This window comes from Arvicola amphibius, chromosome 10 (genome assembly GCF_903992535.2).
Source record: "Arvicola amphibius chromosome 10, mArvAmp1.2, whole genome shotgun sequence".
NCBI lineage: Eukaryota > Metazoa > Chordata > Mammalia > Rodentia > Cricetidae > Arvicola > Arvicola amphibius.
The window spans coordinates 80,960,676-80,986,260 of record NC_052056.1 but is presented as its reverse complement, the minus strand read 5'-3'; the positions used below and the strand labels follow the sequence as shown (position 1 = coordinate 80,986,260).

At 44.2% G+C, this 25,585-nt stretch overlaps 1 protein-coding gene across 12 annotated transcripts in view; it reads left to right on the top strand.

Moving 5' to 3' along the window:
• The window catches only part of Kdm2b (lysine demethylase 2B), a 129,047-nt gene extending 104,399 nt beyond the window's left edge, over positions 1 to 24,648 (top strand). For 9 of the 12 annotated variants that reach the window (XM_038346739.1, XM_038346736.1, XM_038346740.1 and 6 more), the window contains 11 exons: positions 4,183 to 4,407; positions 10,370 to 10,513; positions 11,342 to 11,428; positions 11,592 to 11,861; positions 12,071 to 12,184; positions 12,787 to 12,825; positions 13,007 to 13,686; positions 14,221 to 14,384; positions 14,466 to 14,627; positions 15,407 to 15,625; positions 23,388 to 24,648. In XM_038346739.1, coding sequence (XP_038202667.1) covers positions 4,183 to 4,407; positions 10,370 to 10,513; positions 11,342 to 11,428; positions 11,592 to 11,861; positions 12,071 to 12,184; positions 12,787 to 12,825; positions 13,007 to 13,686; positions 14,221 to 14,384; positions 14,466 to 14,627; positions 15,407 to 15,625; positions 23,388 to 23,569 — 2,286 coding nt within the window. In that variant the 3' untranslated portion in view covers positions 23,570 to 24,648. The remainder of the gene's footprint in view (positions 1 to 4,182; positions 4,408 to 10,369; positions 10,514 to 11,341; positions 11,429 to 11,591; positions 11,862 to 12,070; positions 12,185 to 12,786; positions 12,826 to 13,006; positions 13,687 to 14,220; positions 14,385 to 14,465; positions 14,628 to 15,406; positions 15,626 to 23,387) is intronic. The other 3 variants (XM_038346737.1, XM_038346738.1, XM_038346747.1) reach the window with 1 other exon arrangement.
• The last annotated feature ends 937 nt before the right edge of the window (positions 24,649 to 25,585 follow it).

Below are 25,585 nucleotides of genomic sequence, written 5' to 3'. Positions count from 1 at the left end.
TCTGAGGATCAAACTCAAGAGTCTCCTGCATGCTAACCCTACAGCCGAGTTCTCCTTAGCTTTGACTTTCATCATTTTTAAAAAACATTTGTGCGTATGTGTGTCACATAGATGTGGGATTAGTGAGATTCTACCCATAAACTTTCTGGAAGATGAACCTGGTAGATCGGAGATACTCATTAAATATTTACAATAACATAACATTTCGTTTAAGGTTGTGGTGGGACACCTTTAATCCCAACACTCAAGAGGAAGAGGCAGGCAGTTTGAGGTCTGCCAGGGCTGCATAGTGAGACATTTCCTTGTAAGGGAGATGCTTTTGAATTGGTCTTGGGGAAAGAACCCTTTAAAGTATATATGTTCTAGTTTTTATAACCTTTTGTTTGTTTATTTGTTTGGTTGGTTCGTTTGTTTAGAGACAGAGTTTCTTTGTGTAGCCTTGGCTGTCCTGGAACTAGCTCTGTAGACCAGGTTAGCCTTGAACTCATGGTGATCCGCGCCTGCTTATCCTCCCGGGAGTGCTGGGACTGGACTAAAAGTTTGCACCACCAACACCCAGCTATAAATGATCCCCCTTTTTTTCTCTTTTAATGAATTAAAAATGTGGGTCTTGGGCTGATTACATCAACAAGTAGACCTGGGAACGTAGTTGAGTTTCTAGCATGCACTGAGCCCTAGGCTCCATCCCCAGCCCTGGTGGTACATGCCTGTAATCTCAGCACTCAAGAGGTGAAGGCAAGAGGATCAGGGGTTTAAAGTCACCCTTGGCTACCTGATAAATTCAGGGCCAGCCTGGGAATTTAAATAAAAAGATCAGTAAATGATCTTGAAGCTGGCATGCTCCATGTGGTGGCATAAAGGATACTGTGGAGTTCAGAACTCGTGTTGGAAGCTTTGGGGACTGCACAGAGGATAGTGAGAAAAGCTTCATGGCAAAATGAGGTGACTTTGGCTAATTCATCTTCCTTTTTTGTCTTCACACTTGTCTAGAATCTGCTGCTGTGGGGATTTTCTGCTTGGTTCTTCAGAGTTCTAGTTGGATGTTTTGTTTGTTCCTCTTTCTCTTGAGACAGTGCCTCTCTGTGACCCTGTCTCGGGACTTTCTTTGTAGACTAGGCTGGACTTACTAGAGTGCTGAGGTAAAAGGTATGCACCACTATGCCTAGGTCTAGTTGGCTTTTTAGTTGGGTTTTGTTGTTGTTGTTGTTTTGGTTTGGTTTGGTTTTTCAAGACAAACTTTCTTTGTTTAGCAGTCCTGGCTGTCTGGAACTCGCTCCATGGGCTAGGCTGTCCTCACTCACTGAGATCCACCTGCCTCTGCCTCCTGAGTGCTGCGATTAAAGGTGTGCGCCACCACAACGGTTATAGTTGGTTTCCTTTTAACATGCCAGCTGGTAACCATAGCCAAGGCCTTTCTCTAGCTAGATTTACAGAGAGGTCCTGGGAAACAATTTCTTTGAAGGTTTCTGTCATTTGCTCTGTCATTTTCCAGGATGTCTCTGCTAGTTAGGTCTAGGTCGATTCACTTTGTTGAGGTAGGCAGTAAGCTTTAAGTAAGGGAACGTAAGCCCCTCTGGCCTTTGGCATTCAACATAACTTTGGACTGAATTTCTTTACTTTACTTTTGTTTTGTTTTCATAAAAGAGACCAGTCTATGGAATTTCCTGTAACAAAATAAGCCCTCCTTGGTTTTTCCCTTGGAGTTGGATGGCATGCTACCCCTCTCTATGCCTAACCCGAGGCTCCCAGTGACTCATGTCACTGCCATGTTTGTCAAAGTTTGATGAGTGAGCTGTGAGGACACTGGCCCCTGGTAAAAGGTAGGTACAGTGTGCTGTAAGGAGAAGACACCCTCTGGGTTCTACTTTTGACAGCATTGCTGATTTTTAGGCAGCTTTCTTGTTGCTGTTTGGACAGTTGCTGAGTTTTCAGAACTCAGGCCCATAGTCTCTGTGTGCCATTCTCAAATTCACAAACTCTGGACTCTGGTTGTGATATACTTACTTGATGGCAGACTGACTTGGCTTGACATATGCAGTATGTCATATAAAGGCTGTTGTGTTCCATTAAAGATAGAACTGGTCTTATGTGTGTTTGGGGGAAGCCAAGACTCACTTTAAGGAAAAGAGGTTCTGTGGAAGCCTCTGCTACTTGAAGGAAGAGTGACTAGTGGGTGGGTAGCCCTCTAGACTGGAATCCTGCTCATCCTTGTTCCTCCCATCATAGGGGAGATGAGGGTATATGGGCCAGAAACCCTGTGAGAGCAAATTGGGGTTCAGAGCAGATAGAGTAGGAGTGTCACGGACCTCTTAGCACTTGAGCCTGTAGAGGCGTGACAACTAACTTGAATGTTACAGACTGCTAGGAAAGTATGCTGATGTGGCTGTGTTCAAGGAGAAAGGTAGACTTCTTTTCTTTCTAATGTGGGCGGGCACCCTAGAAAGCCCCTGAGGTCAGAAGTCCCTGGAAGCTGGCAAGCTGCACAGTAACGACTCTGCAGACCTGTGGATTAGGATTATTAGCAAACTATCAAAGTTTACTGAGAATAAGCAGTTGCCTGAAAAGTGACTTTAAACATTAGGTGACAATTAAGCTAGTGCCCTCCCTAGCAGAGGGACTAAACTTGTCCCAGTAAACTCATGCTCCAAAAGGCTTTAGTCCAGTTATTCTCAATGTTTTAGTGCTCTGACCCTTGTGTACAGTTCCTTATGTGTGGTGACCCCCAACCATAAAATTATTTTTGTAGCTACTTCATAACTAATTCTGTTGCTCTTACTGATCATAATTTAAAGATCTGTATTTTCCGATGATCTTAGGCAACCCTTGTAAAAGGGTTGTTCGGCCCCCAGGTTAGAACCACTGCTTTAGACAGTACTCTCTTCCATGATGTCCTTCCTGTCTCAGAGCCTTGGTGCACAGTGGCCCCTGTAGTTGTCTTTTTTTTTTTTTTCTTTCAGAGACAGGGTTTCTCTGTAGCTTTGGCGCCTGTCCTGGAACTAGCTTTTGTAGACCAGGCTGGCCTTGAACTCAGAGAGATCTGCCTGTCTCTTTCTCCCAAGTGCTGGAATTAAAGGCGTGTGCCACCACCACCCAGCAAACTTTTCTACATAGGTCTTTAATTTTTTTTTTGTTGTTGTTGTTTTGTTTTTTTATTTTGTTTTTTGGTGCTTTTTTTTGAGACATGGTTTCTCCCAGTAGTTAGTTGTCTTATCAGGTCCACCATGCATCCTAGATTTGCAGGAGGCTCTGGGGTTGGGGACTAGAGGCAAGAACTATAGCTGTTGAGCGCTGCTTTATTTTTATTTGATCTGCTTTTCCCAGTTACAAGGAAGAATACATTTGAAGCCCAGTTAAGAAGGGCCTCTGAAGTTATAGGTTCCTTTTCAGGGGACTGCCCAATTCTCCTTGCGTGTCTGGGTGGCAGGGAATCTATGTGATGGCCATACAGTGTTGCATGGGACCCCTGTGATGTCAGCTTTTCTGTGCCTTGTCTCAGAGCTTGAGACAAACACTCTCATGAGTGCTGGGCCCCTGAGCTTCCCCAAAAAGTGAATTGGTCCTATGTAATGTGTTTCTGATGTTCTGGTGTTCTGGCACAGGTATCAGAAGCAGACAGTGGCCTGGTGTGCCCCCTTTCTCAGGAAGTGTCACTTAACTGTGGCCAGGAGGATGTCAGCAGCCATCAGGGTCTAAAAGGTCTGAGGCTAGGGCGGCTGCCAGCACAGCTGGGATGTTTTCTATAGTAGTTTAGTTACCCTAAAGCTGTGCTAGTAGAGGGCTTAAAACTATAGGCCTCATAGTTTTGGAGACCAGAAGTCCAAGATCAAATTTTCTCCAGAGGTTCAAGTTGAGGATCCTTCCTTGCTTCTGGCGTCTGATGTTGGTCTATAGTCTTTGGATGCCAGTCAGGCGGCACTTTCCCATGTCTCCATATGTGTTCCTACTGTACATGTCTGCCTATATCCAAGTTTTCCCCTTTCAAAAAGTTACCTGTCATAAAATTTGAGCTTACTTGACTTGCTCTCCTTTAACCTAGTTGTCCTGAATCCCATCCCTGCGGTACCAAGATTGCCAACTTAAGCGTCTCTTGCTTGGGTATACAGCTCAACCTGAAGCTCTCTCCTAGGTGCTTGACTATTCCTGGAGCCTCCCATTTCATTTGTTCCATCCATTCTCCACCAGAACCGGGTGGTGGGTCGGCCTAAGGGCAAGTTAGGCCCAGCCTCAGCGGTGAAGTTGGCTGCCAACCGAACAACAGCAGGAGCTCGCAGGCGCCGGACGCGATGCCGCAAGTGCGAGGCCTGCCTGCGGACGGAGTGTGGAGAGTGTCACTTTTGCAAGGACATGAAGAAATTTGGAGGCCCCGGGCGCATGAAGCAGAGCTGCATCATGCGACAGTGCATTGCGGTGAGTGCATGGGATGCATGGGTAGGGGCTCTTCTCACAGGATGCTGGGCTTCCCTGCTTCCTGCTTGCTGGTCTGTCTTGCCCTAAAGGAGCTCCTTGTGGGATATAAGGGGTTTTAGGTGATGCTCTTCTCAGCTACCCTTGGTTGTACTGGGGTGGCCTTGCCACGTGTCAGGCTCCTGTTTGTCAGCTGGTGGTCTATAATTCTTCTTCCCTTCTTGAAATGGCTGAGTACTTTATTAAAGAGGTCAGGAGAGCCTGTCTTGACATGAATCCTGTTGCTAGCGTTTATGGTACAGTTCATATGATTCTGGTCCTTTCTTTCCTGTCCTTTCTTTATTGTTAGAAGTTTGGGTGGGTGGTCAGTTTTGTCCTAGACGAGGAGGAATGAGACATGGCATGGGGGATCTGGGCCCATGGAGAACTTGGCCAGCCTTTCATACACCTCACACTTCTTTGGCAACCTGACACAGTCCTAGAGTTCAATTTTAGTTCCCTCCACTACACTCTCAGAATTTGCCTTCCCTGAGCGCTGCTCCCTGGGGGCCCAGTGGTCTTCCTCCCGCCCCATTAAAAAGCCAGCTTAGCTGGAGTAACCAGATTCCTCAACCCTGGTGAACTGGTCCCTAAGTCCAGCATGGTATTAAGTTAGTGAGCTTTTTCTCCCTGAATGCTGCTGCTCCCACTCCCAGGCCCTGGGCACCTTCCACTTCTCCCTGCGCTTATACTGGCATATGAGCACACTTCCTAAAAACCACAACATTTTCATTTTCTAAGAGTTGCACCACTGTAGATAGCGTGTGTGTGAACGTGGACCGTGTTTGTCATTTTATGAGTAGTTTATTTTATTTATAATATGCTCAAAGATACAGTTGTCATGCGTGACAGAATTGTTTTAATTTAAAGCTTTGTATGTTTGTAGGTGGCACACACCTAGCACCAAGAAGCAGAGAGGCAGGTGGATCTCTATGAGTTTGAGGACATCCTGGTTTATAGAGTGAGTTCTAGGACAGGCTCCAAAGCTACACAGAGAAACCCTGTCTCGACCCCACTCCCCCCTCAAAAAAAAAAAAAAAGAAAAAATTTGTATGTCTGTTTATTGTGCCATGTGTTGCTTTGTAGCCCTGCTGGCATCAAACTCTTGACAGTCCTCTTGGACCAGCCTCCCACATGCTGGGATGGGTGTGTGCCACCACACCTGGCTCAGAAATTTGTTAATGTTGAGTAATAGTGGATTTATGCATGATTACATTAGATGTATATCATACCTTTTTCGAGTTGTTTCTACCTCTTGCCTCTTGTGAATAACATTGCAATAAACATGAATACTTGAACACCTTTTTGAGATCTGTCCTCTGGGCAGAAGTGGAACTGTTGGATCATAATTCCGTTTTTATTCTTTGAGTAATTTCCACAGTGGTGATACAATTTCACATTGCACAAGAAGTACAGAGATTCCATTTTTCTACATCTTAAGCCATATTATTTTTTTGCTCTTTATATAGTATTTCCCTAATAATGATTGATGTTGAACACCTTTTTATGTACACATTAGCCATATATCTTTTTTCAAGACCTTTGCCCATCTTTAAGTTAATTTTTTTTTTTTTTTGGTCTTTTCATGAGTTGTAGAAGTTCTTTATATATTCTGCATATTATTCCTCAAAATCAAATGCAAGGTTTTTTTTGTTGTTGTTTGTTTTAGATTTATTTACTTTTGTGCATTGTATGAGTGTTTTACCTGTGTGTATGATTTGTGTCTGTGCACTACTGTATATGCCTGATGCCCACAGAGGCCAGAAAGAAGTATCAGGTCCCCTGGGACTGGAGTTGCAGGCAGTTGTGAACCACCAAATGAGCAGGTGCCAGGAACTGAACCTGTATCATACCTTAAATTAATCTTAGCACTCAGGAGACAGGCAAATCTTTTGAGTTCCAGGCCAACCAGGTCTATGTAGAGTTCCAGGCCAGTCAGAAATATATAGAGACACCCTTCTTAGGGGGTAGTGGGAGGAAGTCTTTGTGAAATAACAGAAGGTTGTGGAATGAGGAGATGTTGGCCACCTTGGTATTTGGGAAAACAAAGACAGCTCACTGAAACCCAAGGAAATGTTGTGTTCCAGCATTATCTGAAGTAGCAAAGGCTGGGTTTTGGAGGACAAGAAAAGGCAGAAAGGACCCTGATGAGGTGAACAAGGTCAAGGTCACAGGAAACTGTCAACCTTGGAGGGGGTTAGGGCATCATCTAAAACAAGGAGTTCAGCCATGTATGTCATCAGTAGAATAGGGGATGTCTTGGTGGGAACAGCCCATGGAAGCAAAAGGAAGGTGTGAGGGTAAAGACTGATTCTGAGGCACCAATGGTGATGCAACTTAGAGATTCTTGCATGGAGATGAGCTTGGGAAGCAAGAATGCCTGTGTGAGGGCTGGAGAGATGGCTCAGCGGTTAAGAGCATTGCCTGCTCTTCCAAAGGTCCTGAGTTCAATTCCCAGCAACCACATGGTGGCTCACAACCATCTGTAATGGGGTCTGGTGCCCTCTTCTGGCCTGCAGGCATACACACAGACAGAAATTGTATACTTAATAAATATTTGTTTAAAAAAAAAAGAATGTCTGTGTGAGAAGCCACATAGAGACAGGGAGCCTAAGGAGGTAGACTTTATACATCAAGAGAAGAAGGGCTGGAAAAGGGGGCAAGCATATGGACCACGGGCAGTTAAAGGGGAAGGGTTAGAGGAAGGCTAACCCTCAGAGGTTTGAGGCAGGAGGGTTGACAAAAGTGTGAGGCCAGACTGCTCTGAATAGTTGCCAAATCAGACTGGACTACAAAATGCAGTGTCTTTGGGGAGAAAATGTTTAGCTAATTTAAGAAGCTATATGGGGGATAGAGAAATCGAAGAGTCTTTACTAACAAGACTGTGGAAGGAGGCACTCGTCAGGCATCTGCAGAGATGAGAAGGCACATCACATAGGTTTCCTGTGTCTTCCTACTTGTGCAGAGGTGGGCCACTTCCAGTTGTGCCAAGGTCTAGGTGACACTTCTCAAAACCAGCAGTTTCCACAGACAGACTCCTTAAAATTATGGATTGTTTTTGTTTGTTTTTAAGATAAGGTTTCTCTGTGTAACATTGAATGGGCTCAAACTCATTGCAACTCACCTGCCTCTATTTCTGCCTCTGAGTTCTGGGAATAAAGGTCACCATTCCCAGCCTCACAAAGACTTTCTAATTTATCTATGGAATGTATATTTCCCAGCTTATGTCGAGGTCCTTGTGAAGCAGTTTAATTAAAACTGGTGGTACTAGCTGGGTGGAGGTGGCACAGGCAGGCAAATCTCTGTGAGTTCAAGGCCAGCCTGGTATATAGAGTGAGTTCCAGGACAGCCAGGGCAACACAGAGAAACCCTGTCTCTAAAGCCAAACCAAAACAAGGAAATGATCCCTGTGTACTAGGCATTAATTAGCACAAGAAGACTGAAGATCTATCTGCCTTGGCCCCTGATCTCACTGTGTATCATCATGTATAATAGCAATTCTCAAATCATATGATCTTAAGAAATTATAAAGACCCCAGAAAACTATTGTTTATCTGCTATTTGTTTACTAGTATTATGTTGGAAAATACAATTGAGAAATAGTAAATGTTTTAAGTTCATTTTAAATTAAGCATATTCACAAATGACACATTTTTATGAGAGCTAATTCTATTTTCTTTTTTTTTTGGTTTTTCGAGACAGGGTTTCTCTGTGGCTTTGGAGCCTGTCCTGGAACTAGCTCTTGTAGACCAGGCTGGTCTCGAACTCACAAAGATCCGCCTGCCTCTGCCTCCCGAGTGCTGGGATTAAAGGCGTGCGCCACCACTGCCCGGCTGCTAATTCTATTTTCAAAAATAAAAATAATTAGGGGAAAGAATGGCACTGTTGCATGTTTCTATATATCTCTTGTATCTGGTTCATTATGACTTTTAATTTCATATCTGCTTCTTCTATATACCACCTGTTATATTTTCTTTTGGGTGGAGGATTAAGAAAATTCAGCCTCCATAGCTGGGTGGTGGTGGCACACGCCTTTAATCCCAGCACTCGGGAGGCAGAGGCAGGTGGATCTCTGTGAGTTCGAGACCAGCCTGGTCTACAAGAGCTAGCTCCAGGACAGGCTCTAAAAAAGCTGCAGAGAAGCCGGGCGGTGGTGGCGCACGCCTTTAATCCCAGCACTCGGGAGGCAGAGGCAGGCGGATCTCTGAGTTCGAGGCCAGCCTGGTCTACAAGAGCTAGTTCCAGGACAGGCTCTAGAAACTACAGGGAAACCCTGTCTCAAAACAAACAAACAAACAAAAAAAAACAAAAAAAAAAAAAGCTGCAGAGAAACCCTGTCTCAAAAAACCAAAAAAAAAAAAAAAAAAAAAAAAAAATTCAGCCTCCAACAGATAGTTGAACAAGGGAGGAACATAACTTCAAGCCTTCAGAATCCCATAGATGGCACCTTTTATTTGTTTGTTTATTGGTTTTTTGAGACAGGGTTTCTTTGTATAGCCTTGGTTGTCCTGGAACTAGCTCTGATCTCAAACTCACAGCAAACTTCCTGCCTCTGCTTCCTCAGTGTTGGGACTAAAGGCATGGGCCACTACTACCCTTCGGCAGCTTCTTTAAGTTAATTGCAAAATAGAATCTGAAACTGTATCAGTCAGATTTTTATACTGTTGCACTAAAAGTTGTCTTGCCCTCGCTCCTGCAGTTATGTTGTAACATTACACACTGGCTACTGAGGCCGAGTTTCCCAAGGATTGCAGCATACTCTGAGCATATACAAATGAATCACATTTGATAGTAAATGTTGCCATCATTCTGATAAGAAAACCTGTTCCTGGCCATGGAAAGACTACCAGGTGAAGGAAAACCTCATTTGCTTTTAGATTCTTGAATTTTGTCATTTGTACCAATTGACACTTTGTTTTCTTTTTGTAAATGACAGGATTATGTAGGTCTTCAAGAATATGTAACAGCAGCTAATGGTTTTTCTACTTTTTAAAATAAAAATTATGTTCTAAGCCAGACATGGTAGCTCACATCAGTCATCCCAGTAAAGGGGAGGATGAAGCAGGTAGTTCATGAGTTTCCAGTTAGCCTGGGCTGCAGGGTAACTCTAGATAGTGAAACCCTGATGGTGGATGGATGGACGGACGGGCGGACGGAATAAAATGATGTTGTGTGGAGAACTTGGTGGTCAGTGGAGCTCACACATTAGTCACATGTACGTTTCCTGTAATAACAGTCCCTCAGCATGGGGAAGTACTTTGTGCATACTTCCTGTGTGAAAAGGATGTGTGTTCAAGGGTTGAGGTTTTCATGAAGTTAATAATCAAAGATATGAAGCGGAACTGGTGATCTTCCAGTGTGCATGTGGTCCTGGGTGACTGGTTGCCTGGATGACAGGATCTGGCCTCTAGTCCTGAGGACTCCCAGCAGTTTCACCCACCCATGCTTTTGAACCATTACTTCAGAAGGTAAATCGTATCTTGCCCTTATTCAAGATAGGTATGACCCCACATTCCTCTTTTGAGGTCTTGGAAACAGAGGCATGTGGATTATGCCCTGATACCAATGGTAAGATGAACTTCAGCCCCTCTGTGGACATACTTCTTTCTGATCTTTTCCAAGTGGGAAGCCTTGTCTGACTCTTAAATTTGTCTAGATAATCAAAATATGTTCTTTATGTTGTCTGTCTACTTCCACCAAAAGATAAGATCAGGGTGCAAGAGATTTTGATCTGTCTTATTCATTGTTATATTCTTAGTTCTTGTAGAGTACCTGGCACATAGAGGTGCTGATAATATGTAAACAGGTAAATAAATTCACTTGGATCAGCTTTCTGATTCATGACAGGCCCACGAGAACTTTTGCCTAGTCTCCACTAGGGTCTGTCTTCACTCCCTGCTGACTTCAATGTTTCTTGGGTCCCCAGCCAGTGCTGCCCCACACTGCCGTGTGCCTTGTGTGTGGCGAGGCAGGAAAGGAGGACACAGTGGAAGAGGAAGAAGGCAAATTTAACCTCATGCTTATGGAGTGCTCCATCTGCAACGAGATCATCCACCCTGGATGCCTTAAGGTAGCTCTAAGGGCCCTGAACACACCCCCTGCCCTCTCTCCATGCTTTAGGGCCCGATGGTTATGATTTAGGACCCGATGGTTATGATATGGCAGCTAGATTCCCTCCCTAGAGACTGCTGCTCAGGTCGTGAGGATATATAGGTGTCATGCTGAATTCCTAGAGGACCCTCACTTCTAGGGCATTCTGTGTTAGGTGATAAGTCCAGGACAGGAAGAGTTTCAGGCAGTATCCTAAGTGAATAAATTCAGTTAATTCTGAATAACCAGTACCTCAGAACTCCAGCAGGATTCAAAGTATCTCAGCAGATAGAAATTAAGTATCCTGACTTCTGGCTTTTGAGAGAAAAGGGCCTAAGCCAAGGAGGCCATGTGGTTTCTCACCTGTGCCTCTGCACCAGGAACCCGTTCCTGTGGTATGCTAGGACAGGACTGCCTTCTGGGTGACCTCTGTGCCTGCCTGGCTCAGGTGGCTGGTTCCACCTTGGAAAGGAAGAAACCACTCTATGCTGGTACATGTCTCTATTCCAGAATGCATTCATATCTGTGGGCTGTAAGGGATGAGGGCCTTTGTTTTTGGCCCTTATTCCCTCATCACACCCACCTGATAGCTTTGGAAGCCAGGCGCTCCTGCTAGTTACTGCTTCTCTATTTCTCCTGTGCTCGGCTAAATTAAATAACACAACCACATGGTAGAGCCTTTCTTTTGGCTAGACACAAGATGTACACAGCTTTGGGGGAGGGGTGTGAATGCTGAGGCAGACCTTGTATCCTTGTGGACCCTCTTGGCACCCTTTCCTGCCCACTGAGTCCTGTCCTGTCCTTTCAGATTAAGGAATCAGAGGGTGTGGTCAACGATGAGCTTCCCAACTGCTGGGAGTGTCCGAAGTGTAACCATGCTGGCAAGACCGGGAAAGTGAGTGCGGACTCCAAGTCCCTGGTTGGGTCGGGTTGGCAGAAAGGGATGGGCTGGGCCTTGCCAGGCCTGTCCCCAGTTGTCAGTCAGGTGGGGTGCGGCGGGCTGGGAGAGGAAGAGCAAGTTCAAAGATATACAGTTGGATTGGTCTTCTCTCTTTTTGGCCTACAAGCAAAAGCGTGGCCCTGGCTTTAAGTATGCTTCCAACCTGCCTGGCTCCTTGCTCAAGGAGCAGAAGATGAACCGGGACAACAAGGAAGGGCAGGAGCCTGCCAAACGGAGGAGTGAGTGTGAAGAGGCTCCCCGACGCAAGTCAGATGAGCACCCTAAAAAGGTGCCTGCAGATAGCATCCTACGCCGAAAGTCTGATGATGTGCACCTAAGGAGGAAACGGAAATATGAGAAGCCCCAAGAGCTGAGTGGACGCAAGCGAGTACGAACTGGGAAGCCCTGGGCAGCAGCAGAAGGGTGGTGTGGCTGGTCTTAAGTATGGGGTGGAGGGCGGGGGACCAGGGAAGGTTAATGGGTAGAACTCGGGATCCTGGCCTCTTAAGAGCTGCCCTGAGCAGGTCACCCAAATCCTGAGAGCCTGGCCCAAAAGAAAGAAACAAGCAAAGTCACTCCTCTTCCCACCCCCTTTAGGCCTCGACGCTTCAAACGTCCCCCGGTTCTTCCTCTCACCTCTCGCCGAGGCCCCCTCTAGGCAGCAGTCTCAGCCCTTGGTGGAGATCCAGTCTCACTTACTTCCAGCAGCAGGTGCTCCCACGCCCCACCCTCCCGAGGCCCTGGGGACTTGCAAGTCCAGGCTGTTCTCCTCTCCACCCCTCAGAACCCCTGGTCCATTGCTACAGATGCTCCTGTGGCCTGGGCTCAAATCGGCAGTGGGCCAGCTCTGTGAGATTGAGAAGCCTCTATTGGTTGGGGAAGCTGCAGCTGGGAAGATCCTGGTGACCCTGCTCTGCTAATGGGCCTTGCCTTTAGTAGCCACAAGGTGGCGTCTGGAGAAGCTCCTGGCAGGTCTTGGCTAGGGATGCCTCCTGTCTGCTCTCCAGCTGCCTGGGCTTCCTTAGCAGTAGCTGTTGTTGATGAGCAACTGCCATCTCTGGTCTGTCTCAGGTGGGAGGTCAGCTGGGTGGGAACAGTTGACTGTCCTCTATCATTTCTATTATTTTCTGGGAAGTCAACAGGCAGAACTATAACTATGCTGTCTGTTAGTCGGATGTGAAGGACATGGCTTTGTGGGGAAGATGTCCTAGCCCTTGCTGAAGAGACTGGGCTCGCAGTGTGGTGGTGTGTAAAGGGGATGATGTTCCTCCAGTCCAGGAGCAAACTCTGTATCCTTTTCTTCCTTATGACAGCTAAAACCTGGCAAAGAAGATAAGCTTTTCAGGAAAAAGGTACCATCTTCCCCCTCCCTCATGAACCTGCAGCTCACTTTTCAGCTTTCAGAGCTCCAGGCAACACCCCGATGGCCTTTGTGTGTCCCATGATTGGGTTGAAAAGTCTGGGGTGGGCGCTATCCCAAACTGCATAGGTTATCACAGGCCACCCATCCTTACCCTTACCTCTCTCCTGCAGCGGCGGTCCTGGAAGAACGCTGAGGATCGGTTGGCACTGGCCAACAAACCCCTTCGGCGCTTCAAGCAGGAACCAGAGGACGATCTGCCTGAGGCACCTCCTAAGGCCCGGGAGAGTGACCAGTCACGTTCCAGCTCACCCACCGCTGGGCCCAGCACTGAAGGGGCTGAAGGCCCAGAAGAGAAGAAAAAGGTGAAGATGCGCCGGAAACGGCGGCTTCCCAACAAGGAGCTGAGCAAAGAGCTAAGCAAGGAGCTCAACCACGAGATCCAAAAGACAGAGAGTACCTTGGCCCACGAGACCCACCAGCCCATCAAGTCAGAGCCCGAAAGTGAGAACGAGGAGCCTAAGAGGCCCCTAAGCCACTGCGAGCGCCCCCATCGCTTCAGCAAGGGGCTCAACGGCACCCCTCGGGAGCTACGGCACCCACTGGGACCTGGCCTGCGCAGCCCTCCTCGTGTTATGTCCCGGCCCCCACCCTCTGCGTCCCCACCTAAGTGCATCCAGATGGAGCGTCATGTGATCCGGCCGCCACCCATCAGCCCTCCACCTGACTCGCTGCCCCTTGATGATGGAGCAGCCCATGTCATGCACAGGGAGGTGTGGATGGCAGTCTTCAGCTACCTCAGCCACCAAGACCTGTGTGTCTGCATGCGGGTCTGCAGAACCTGGAACCGCTGGTGAGGGACATCCCTGTGTAGGTAGCGCTTAGGTTGTGGCTCAGGATAGTCCATGGCAGCATATATTGCTTAAGTTGCTTATAGAGATTAGTTAGTTTCCTGTTACAGATGTAGTCTCAGGAAGGGAGGTACCCGTTTGCTTTGCTTATATGGTAAACTAAGGACCACATAGAATTCCTTGTCTAGATTTAGCTGAAGTTGAGTATGAGTGACCAGTACTAATTCCAGCTTGGTATTTTCCATATCAGTTTTAGCTGCATTTCTGACCCTCCCTCATGAATAGGAGGATCTAGTGCCTCCACAGGTGTTATTATAAGGTGTAGTAAGGTCCAGAAATATTTTATGAAGAGTACTTGCTGGCATCTTCTGTGTAAGTATATGGCCACGGCAGATGCTAATTAGGTGGGAGAGGACTGAATCTTAAAGGAACTTCCTTGAGATGGCACATGGGGAAGAGTTATCATAGCCAAGTAGGGGTTCTCCAGGTAAGCTAGTAACTATGATGATGTGTTCCTTGCCTGGCCTGGCTCTCAGGTGCTGCGATAAGCGGTTGTGGACCCGCATTGACCTGAACCACTGCAGGTCCATCACGCCCCTGATGCTGAGTGGCATCATCCGGCGACAGCCTGTCTCCCTTGACCTCAGCTGGACCAATATCTCCAAGAAGCAACTGAGTTGGCTCATCAACCGGTTGCCTGGTAAGCTTTTGTTAAGGATCCCAAATGTGCAGTAATGATAGCTGGATTGTGTCACTTGACTCGTACCCACTTATCTCCTAGGGCTCCGGGACTTGGTGCTGTCGGGCTGCTCATGGATTGCTGTCTCAGCCCTCTGTAGCTCCAGTTGTCCATTGCTCCGGACCCTGGATGTCCAGTGGGTAGAAGGACTGAAGGATGCCCAGATGCGGGATCTCCTGTCCCCACCCACAGACAACAGGCCAGGTGAGTTGTCAGACTACCCTAAGCAGTCTGTCTCATGGAGATGGCGTGACCAAGATACCCTGTTCTGGTTTGGAGCACATTACCCTCTCTCAGCCCCCTCCTTCCATGTGGTTTATACGTCATCAGCTTTGTTCTTTGCTGGAAGACATAGGTTAGAGTTCTTTGCGTGCTTTGGGTATGAGGGTTTTAAGGAAAGGCAAACTCTCCTCTGCTTATATGGTCTCCATTCTGTTTCTTTGTTAACTTAACCTTCTGTGGTTTTAACCTTCTCTTCTGAGGCATCATGATTAGAGTGATTGAGTGAGAACTCCAAAGAGTATGTTCCTAGGCTAGATGCCTGAGTTAGTCTGTCTCTCTGTCTGTGTCTGTCTGTCTGTCTGTCTGTCTGTCTCTCTCTCTCTCTCTCTCTCTCTCTCTCTCTCTCTCTCTCTCACACACACACACACACACACACACACACACACACACACACACACACCCCAAAGCTTAAATGATACATATATGAGGTGGGGTAACCACAGACAAGGGCAGTAAGCTAGAATGAAAAATAGTTTCACCAATTACACCTTGAAGACAGATCCTCCAACCATGTTTATTCTGATTTTTCTGGAGATTCTAGAAATACAGATTCTGGTTTTTAATGCTGAAATTCTGGCTTGGGGTAGGATACGCGTCATGACTATAAAATGAAAGGTTACACCTAGAGTATTAGTAGCAGAACTTGAACTTGATTTCCTGTTCGGATTGATGGATTATCTCTCTCCTATCTGCCCCAACAGGTCAGATGGACAATCGGAGCAAGCTCCGGAACATTGTAGAACTGCGCCTCGCTGGCCTGGACATCACAGATGCCTCCCTGCGGCTCATTATCCGCCATATGCCCCTGCTCTCCAAGCTCCACCTCAGTTACTGTAACCACGTCACTGACCATTCCATCAACCTGCTCACCGCAGTTGGCACTACCACCCGAGACTCTCTGACAGAGATCAGCCTATCAGGTGAGGTGGGCCCCCATGCCTGTGGGAAGTCCCGGCATCTGTGGGACAGCTAGGCATTGGGTATTTTATCAAGAACTACTGTCTAGACAGGCGTTGGTGGTGCACACCTTTAATCCCAGCACTCAGGAGACAAAGGCAGGTGGATCTCTGCGACTTCAAGGCCAAGTCTGGTCTACAGACAAGTTAACAGAGAAACCCTGTCTGAAAAACCAAGCAAATCTACTACCGTCTAATCACAGTACTTGGAAATATAAGTGAATGAGACCACCAAGTCTACAGAAGTTATTAAAATTGAAATAATTCCTATCAAAAAATAGAGCTAACTCAGTGATAGTATCTAACAGTGGTTCCTGATCTACTGTCTAAAGACATCTCCTGGATGCTAAGAGACAAGCTCATGTCTGCAGCTAGAGTGTGGGCAATAACCACTGAATACAGGGTTCACAAATGGACTAGCAGAAACTATATTTCTGTCTGTGTTGCCATGTCTTGTATGTGCCCCTTATGAGCTTCCTATTAGGAGCCTGTTAGAAGTGAAATCTCTACAGGATAGTTCACTGTTCATGTCTGTCAAATACTGAAGAATTCTCATTCCTTCCATTGTTCTTTGGCTAGAGTAGGTCCTGAAAGATTTGGACCTTGGTTACACTTACAGTAAAGGTGGACAGTGGCAAGGCCACTTGTTCTTAATTCGGTTAACAGTATTTTCTGGTTGCCTAAAATACAAAAAAAAAAAAAAAAAAAAAGTAAAAGAGAGAAAGTCACTCTTCCTCAAGAAATGGATACCCTCACCTCACTAAAATGCATTTTGACACAGTTGCATTATGTTCTGTTAGGACTCCCATTATTCCTTTGTTTGCCTGTCTTTACATCCATATCCACACCAGCTGGGATGGGGGTGCTCAGAAGGTAAATCCTCCTTGCTGTGAAGGTTTGGTAGCAAGAACTGTGCCACTAACAGGGAAAGAACGGTGCTGATGTGAGCGAGCGCAAGGCTCACTCAGTTGAGATTTAAGGGTTGTAGAGCTGCTGGCATCTGGTTCTAAGCCCTTATAATAAATCTTTTCTATGTTGTTTTTTTACGGATGTGCAATGCAGTTCCGGAAAGTGTGGGAATGCAGTTCCGGAAAGTGTGGGAGTGTATGTGTAGATCCTGCTACGTTTAATTTTCTATAATAACACTGAGATCATCTTTTTATCTCAGTACACCTCACACCTCTCTCTCTCTCTCTCTCTCTCTCTCTCTCTCTCTCTCTCTTTTCTCTCTTTTTTCTTTTTTCTTTTTTCTTTTTTTTTTTAAATATTTATTTATTTATTATGTATACAATACTCTGTCTGTGTGTATGTCTGCAGGCCAGAAGAGGGCACCAGACCTCATTACAGATGGTTGTGAGCCACCATGTGGTTGCCGGGAATTGAACTCAGGACCTTTGGAAGAGCAGGCAATGCTCTTAACCACTGAGCTATCTCTCCAGCCCCATCTCTCTTTTTTCTTAAGAGAATGTATCATAGCCCAAAATACCCAGAAGATGGAGACAGTAATGATCTAAATTTCAGTGCTTTACTACACTGCATGTTCAAGGCCATTCCAGGGCACATGAGAACCTATCACAAAACAAAAACTTAAGCCATGTCTCTATGCTTTTTATTATTATTATTATTATTTATACAATTTCTGTCTGTGTGTATGCCTGCAGGCCAGAAGAGGGCACTAGACCCCATTACAGATGGCTGTGAGCCACCATGTGGTTGCTGGGAATTGAACTCAGGACCTTTGGAAGAGCAGGCAATGCTCTTAACCGCTGAGCCATCTCTCCAGCCCCCATGTCTCTATATTTAATCTCTTCTTTTGGTTTTTTCGAGACAGGGTTTCTCTGTAGCTTTGGAGCCTGTCCTGGAACTAGCTCTTGTGGACCAGGCTGGTCTCGAACTCACAGAGATCCGCCTGCCTCTGCCTCCCGAGTGCTGGGATTAAAGGCGTGTGCCACCACCGCCCGGCTTCTTAATCTCTTCTTGTTTCATACTGACCTCCTATTAGTGTAACAGAATTCATGATAAATTTAAGTGCCACATGATGGCCATGATCATCTGACTAAAGAATCTGGCACCCAGTTGCCATCTTAGACATACATATCGGGTGCTCAGACAGATCTGGCCTTTCTCTGGTCCATACCCCCTTGGGCAATCCCCAGACCTGATCTCTTGTCCAGGTTTTATATCCACGTGTTGCTAAATAGTGGGCATGTGCTGCCATTTCTGTTCAGATTATGTCTGTATACAACATAAGGATTCATTGCTGTTCTGTCCTCCTGTTACTGTGACTCCACTAGTTTAAAGTTGGTAATATTGACCTTATGATCTTGTACATTTTGGTCACTAATTAAGCCAAATAATGTAGCTCTGAAGCAAACTGTACAGCAAAACTGAATATTCCCTTACAAACTTAACTAGTCACACAGTTAGTTGTTTCTACAGGACAGTACTTTCATCCCTGGCCTCTTTTTTTCCCCTTCTTTTTCCCTTCTCTTCTGTTAGAATTCTTGTTCCCGTCTGTCTTTACTACTACACTGCTGCTATTTAGGGACCTCACCTACCACCATCTTGTTCTTGCTTTGGATGCCTTCTTTCCTTGGTTCCATATTGTCCTTGTGGGCCTCCTGTTGGGTGAAGTACATGAAACATTTTGTGTATTCATTATTAGTTGGTTGATAGTTGAGTATAAACCCCTATTTTGTAAGCCATATTGTTTCAGAAAATGAAAGATTTTCTCCCCTGGCTTCTAACTTCCAGAAGTAGGAAGTGAAAATAAATTTAGTATTTTATCCATTAGTGATCTTTCCTCCCAGTTTTGTAGAAGTTGTCTTTGTTTCTAATTGTGTGTGTGTGTGTGTGTGTGTGAGAGAGAGAGAGAGAGAGAGAGAGAGAGAGAGAGAGAGAGAGAGAGAGAGAGAGAACACGTTGGGTTCCCTTGAGCTGCAGAGGTGAGTCACCAGGACCAATGTAAGAACAGAATACTCACACATACACACTATTAATTGTTGAGCCTTCTCTCTCTTTTCTGAGCTTTCTCAGAATTGAGAAAGAGCTATCCATCTGTCAGTCCTGTCCGTGTCCGGGCCGGGTGAGGTTTCCCGTGTTGCTTGTGTGTGTGTGTGTGTGTGTGTATCTGTGTGATATCAGGGAAAGTTATTAAATCTAGCATCATGAAGATTTTTCTCCTGTTTTTGTATATGCTATTTGATGGTGGTAGATTCATTTTCATTCTTTTGCATGTAGGCACATAATTTTCCCAGCACCATTTGTTAAAAAGACTATTTCCTCATTGAAATGTACTTGATGCCCTTGTCAAATCATTTGAGGATCCACAAAATGGCACATACTGCAAGTCTGGGGACTCATTTGATCCTCAGGTTCCATATGCTAGGACCAGAGAACTGATTCTCACAAGTGCACCACACACAGAGACACTTTTTTAAATTGTTTAAGCTAATTTAACCAGCCAGAAGTTGTGGCTCACACCTTTAATTCTAGCACTTGTGAATTTGAGGCTACGTGGCCTTCATAGTTTCAGGATAGTCAGGGCTTTGTAGAGAGACCGTGTCTCCAATAAAATAATAATTATAATTCTGTTACATGACTGTTATAATTATATATTTTACATGTTTTATATTAATATAAAATTGTTATTATGTGAGATTAACTTAACCATTTAGCAGAATTTTTTTGCCCTGATCCTATTCTCTTGGTTGAAGTCTTGAAGTCGGCATCACAATTTGGGATCTCTTCTAACTTGGAGTCCATTGCTAAGTTTAAGTTGGGCTTTTCTAATTTTTGCAAAACCACTGGGATTTCACCTCAGTGACAGTGGTAATATCCTAATATTTTAAGTTGCTTATAACTTTTAAAGTTTATTTTGGTAGGTTTTTATCATTTTCAATGGACAAGTCTTATTCCTCCTTTTAGGTGCTATTATTATTTTAGGAATGCAAATGGGTTTTGTGAATTTACTTTCTCTCTTTTTTTTTTTTTTTTTTTTTTTGGATATTCAAGACAGGGTTTCTCTGTGTAGCTTTGGAGCATGTCCTGGAACTAGCTCTGAAGACTTTGAACTCACAGAGATCCGCCTGCCTCTGCCTCCTAAGTGTTGGGATTAAAGGTGTGCACCACCACCATACCACCCAAATTAGAATTGTTTTTTTTTAACTTTCCTAAAATATTTTAAATATAAAAGGGTTTTTGTTTTATTGTTTTGATATTTGGACTCTTCAAATACTTCACTTTCCTAATTTTTTTTAAAAATCAACTTTTAAAGTTCATGTTTATTAAAAACTGCACCTTTTTTTTGTTAACCTTTTCATTGTTTACTGTTTTAAAAAAAATAGCCAAGTAAAACCATCTTTAATTTAGTGTGAGTAGGGTTTCTCTTCCAGTTCATATTTTGAATTGTTAGGTTTATTTGTTGCATACATATATGTTATGTGCATCGTGTGTGCGCCTGATGCCTGAAGAAGTCAAAAAAGGTGTCAAATCCTTTGAAAGTGGTGTTATAGATGGCTGCGTGTTCTTGGAACTTAACCTTGGTCCTCTTAAACACTGAGCCATTGCCACAGCCCCCATTTTATAGTGTAAACATTTCAGATATATAAAAGAACAGCAAACAGTACGGGGAACATACCTGTTTGTATTAGTCATTTATAACAGTGAGACCTCGTATGTTTCCCTAGGATGAGAATCCTATTTACATTACTGTAATAGTGCTGTCACACCTAAATTAAGGATTAAAAAGAACCAGAGTACTCTTTTTTTTTTTTTTAGAGACATTTATTTATTTATGTGTGCACTGTTCTGCCTCCGTGTTGCTTGCATGCCAGAAGAGGGCAGCATAGATGGTTGTGAGCCATAATATGGTTTGAACTCAGATCCTCTGGACCTCTTAACCTCTGAACCATCTCTCCAGCCTCCCCCCAGTACTCTTTTACTCTCCAGTGAGACTGCAGATGAGAAAACTGACAAAAAAGATATTTCTAAATATAACCTCTCCCTCTTTCCAAGAGCCCGTTATTCTTTCTGATTGGCCCCTCAGATGTTCCCCTAAGATGAAAAGGTTATTTTTAAAATATAACTAAAACAGGAATTTTGCCAATATTTGGGGGGGGGGGCAGCACACAATTCTGTTTTGTTTTGTTTTCATTTTTCACTGTGACACATGAGGCCCCCTGTCCTGTTATCAGTAATCCTTGATAAGGAATCAGGAATGGAGCACAGTGATAAAGCACTTGCTTATCACATAACAAGGCCCTGCCTGGATTCTATCCCAAGACCACAAACACAGAATTCCATAGCTGCTTTTAGAAGACAAGAGAAACTTAAAACCATTGGCTTCTAAAGTCTTCTATTCTTTATATTACATGAAGTTCATGGTATTATTGGCTTGTTCTCCATCCAATTTTTATTTCCTGTGAATTCCAGGTTAAGGTCATAAATTTGATTAACCGTTTTTGGTTAAAAAAATAATTTCCTGTAATAATTGTACTTTGTCTCCCTGCCATGAAAAAAACAATTGTGATGGTCTCTGGGTGAGTGCGGTGGCATGGCAATGGTTAGAGTAGAGCACAGGACAGACGGCCCCTCTTGTTTCACTCCATCCGAGGATGCACATAGACCCTTCCAACAACATTCTCCTTTAACTGTCATGGAGCATATCTCATTGCCCTCAAGCTCCTGCACTGCTGTCTCACTTCTGTCACCAACTCTGGGGGAGGGGGATCCCCCGAAACAGTCTTTCACATCTAGATAGTGGAGCCTGACAGCTCCTGTCTCTTCTGACACCTCAAAGCAGCTCTCACCCAGAGGACTTTGCTATCCAGCTGGCACACTGCTGTGACTTGAGGCCATTAGGCACACACGTTTGTCTTGGCACTTACCTTTCTACACCAGTGTGACTAGCCTTTCCAGGTGCCTCCTTTTCCAAGTTGACTTTTGAGCAGGCAACATTGGCCTTTTTGGTGTATTACTTTCAGCTCTTAATTTAAACAGCACCTGGAGGTTAAAGACTCCTCTGCCTAGGAAACTGGAAGGGAAGGATCTTTCTGTGCGAGTCTCTTGATCCTTCTTGTGCATTAAACTTCTTTACAGTCTGGTACCTCCCACCTCCCACAGACAGGCACTATGTAGCTGGTGGATGATACCCGACAGCCTATAGCCATCCAGTTTTGATTGAAAGTAATGAGGATAAATTAATACCATAAAAAAGACCCTGTTCAATATGGAGCTTCATGACCTAGTGAGAAAACAAATGTAAGAGTATGGAAAATGTGCTTTTATCCTCTATAAAGTGAATCAAACTCTGAACCTCAAGGGAATGACTTTTTAAAATAATTGTGTATGTGCATCATCCTTTGCATTTTTGCTTTTATATAAGCAGATTAACAGAGCCAGGTATGGGAGTGCACATCTTTAATACCAGTACTTGGTAGGCAAAGGCAGACAGATCTTGTGATTTTTTTTGAGGCCAGCTTGGTGTACAAAGCCAGTTCTAGATTAGCGAGGGCTATGTAATAGAAGTCAAAAATATTAGAAAGATTCGTGTTTTGGAAGCATCTTTTTATTAGGGTCCTCATAGTTCTGCCCCCTCCAGCCTAACTATCCCACCCTCAGAAGTCAGTGGCTCAGCATATGACTCAGCTTCCTGTGGCTATTTAAAGAACTTGGATTCCTACTACATTTGTGAAATTGGGTTATCCTCATATATTTTTGAATTGTGCATCCAAGAATTAGTGAGCATCTATGTTCAGGGCTTTGGGTTGGCATGAGATTCCTATTTGCAGGATTGACAATGGTCAGTGCCTGCATTGATTACTGTCACTTTGATAGTGCATGATATCAGTTGGCCCTCTTTTTTATTCAAAAGTCTTAACAGTGATGGCCAAGGAAAGGCTTCAAAATAAATACCCCTGACAGGAAGCTAGCAATCATTTTCTCATCCATTTGATCCACCCAGAATTCATTTATCTTGCTTGATCTCATTTGGACACTGATTAGCACGTAAGACAGTTGACTATGGATTCAATTCTAAAATAAAGTAGGTTTAAAGAAAATATTTTTTTTAAGTGCACCACTGATGTCTACAGGATATGGTGAATGTCGTTTATTTATTTATTTTTTTTGTGGAAAAAGTCTTTCTTCATTCTTGGTTTTTGGCATAGGTTTCATGGAAATATTCCCATATTAGGCTGGGGGACCCCACACACTACTTGTAGGGTATGTCACTCATTACTGGAGTGTCAGTAGAATGCTCCCAAGGTGACTTGAGGGACCTCACTGATTAAGCCATATCAAGTAGGATATTTATCTGAACAGTGTAGTCAGATAAGGGGGCAATACTTAGGCAGACCTAACAGTGTATTCCCATCAGACAAAGGCCTCAACACATTGTGACCCTTTAGGATACATTGCTCTTGTATGTAACTATATACAGGAAGAGGCAAACCTGTGGTACAAGTAGTTTCTGATTTGTGGGGAGGAGGGCAGTGTTCCAAAAAGAACCTAATATTTTCACATGCCTGGCAAAGCACTCTAAGACACTTTTCAAGCATACATTTTTAAGCTTTGCAATTGTTGGTAAAGTCACCCCCATTTGGGGGACATCAAGGAGTTGACTGTGTTAGTGAGCTGTGTTCTATTTCTACTACTGGATCCCTGAATTGATATAGGGCCTTGGTCTGTGTCTTCTGTCCCTTTATATGATTCTTCTTCTCTGCAGACTGCAATAAGGTCACTGACCAGTGCCTGTCCTTCTTCAAACGCTGTGGAAATATTTGTCATATTGACCTGAGGTACTGCAAGCAAGTCACCAAGGAAGGCTGTGAGCAGTTCATAGCCGAAATGTCTGTGAGTGTTCAATTTGGGCAAGTTGAAGAGAAACTTCTTCAAAAACTAAGTTAGTTCCAGGACAAGCATGTAAATATGGAGGGTTGGGGAAACACAGCCGGGGAGGGGAAAAGACTACAAACACAAGTGGGCTTATATTCCCTTTGGAATTCGGAACAAAAGACCACAGGACACAGTTCTGTTTCACAAGTCTTGCCGAGGGAGAAGACGTTCAACGACCCATTTGGGGGATGAGTGAGCCAGATGTTTGCCTCTGCTCTTTCTGCACCGTGACTGCACTGCTTTCTGGACCATTTCTAAAGCGGCCTTTAGAAGACATTCCAGTTGGAAAGGAAGATGAGCTTTGGAGAAATTCTCTTAGAAGCCTGAGCTTAGTGCTTTTGTTGATAGCTTTGTTTGGGGCACCCTTGTTCCTTGAAATGCCGAGGCTTCTGGTGTCAAAGTGGACCACACATACCATCCACAGCCATCTTGACACGTTTTGTTTAGTTGGTTTTGTTACATCTTACATTATGCAGAACTATTTTTGTATAAATTGTTTAAAAATTATTTATGTAAGATTTGAATGCATACCAGTGTTTTTATTATTTAGATTGCCAACTTTCCTTCAGGTAGGGAGAACTTAACCTGTACTTCATCAACATAAAGAGCCCATCTACAGATATGCCCAGGTGTGACAGGGGGCTACGACCTTCCACTTAAAAGCATGTTTAACTGGATGTTGAGAGCCTATTTTGTATGTCAAGAAGTTACACAAGCATGTTGTGGATAAGTGTATAGTCCAGGTAAAACACTTTGCCAAGTTTCAATAGAGAGTTTACCTTTTCCTAAAAATTTTACAATTCAGATTTCAGCCTTTACACTCAGGAGGGTTTTGCTCCAAGCATGAGCTCTTGTATTCTATCTCCATAGATCTAATTTATACCATGAATCAAGTAGAATAAATGTGCCCATAGCCTTCCTTTCCTTTGAAGTGTTCAGTTCTCACTGAAGTTGGTAACCAGGTTATTTTCTAGTTGTCAATTCTGCATCCGTAAGTGCCATTGTTGTATGGTGGTGTTTCCTAGACTTTCCCTGATGCAGTTTTACCTTTGTTGGATTTGTATAATAAACAATTGTTTAAAAAAAATCTACTCTTGGTGTTTCAGAGTTTGTTTTTATGAGAGGGCTAAAAATCTACTTTGAATGGCCAGGGTAAATAGACCTCAAACTAATTTCTGTCATCTGAGAAATGCAACAACCCTGAGACACATGAGATTTGTTTCTGACCAATAAAGGTAATGGGAAACAACTATGCTGCAGTTTTGGCCACTTGTGGATATTAGGAGTAATGACTCGTGTCTGAATGTCTCCTACCACACCTGTACAAAAGTAATTTCCATGCATGGCCACTGTCTCTCTTACTCTTCTACTGCTGTGATAAAATACTGTGACCATGGCAACTGACAAGAGAAGCTGAATTGAGCTTATGGTCAGAGGGTTAGGATTTACGGTGATGAACTGGGGCCATAGAGGGAGAGAGGGAAGAGGTAAGCGGCTATGGCAGCAGCTGAGAGCTCTTGTTTTGATCAATCCACAAGTGGGAGGCAGAGACAACTGGGAAAGAATCTTTTTTGTTGATCTCCTCCAATAAGATCACACCTCCTAATCCTTCCCAAAAAGTTCCAAAGCTATTTAACATTCTTTTCTGAAGTTATCCAGATGTAGAGGGCACAGGTAACATTCCCCACCCACAACCTTCCTGAAGAAGGTTGCATTCTGTGCAGTGACCTTGGGCCTGGGGGCTAGAAAACTAAAACATTAGAATTTGGAGTCAGTTCTGACTTGATGTTCATGTATAGAAATGAAAAGATGGATAAAATAAAGACCTTGGCACTGCAAGCCCTTCCTGCCAATGCCCTGGTTTTAAAAAAAAAAACTCCTAAAACATCTGCCTCTTATTTAAATCCAAACACCTTTTTTTGTGACTCAAATTCTACCAACACTGGCTTCTATGTTTAACTCGGGAATAACAACAGAATTAAGACTTGTTAACACTGTTGTTTACTTGTAAAAAGATAGTTTGATTTT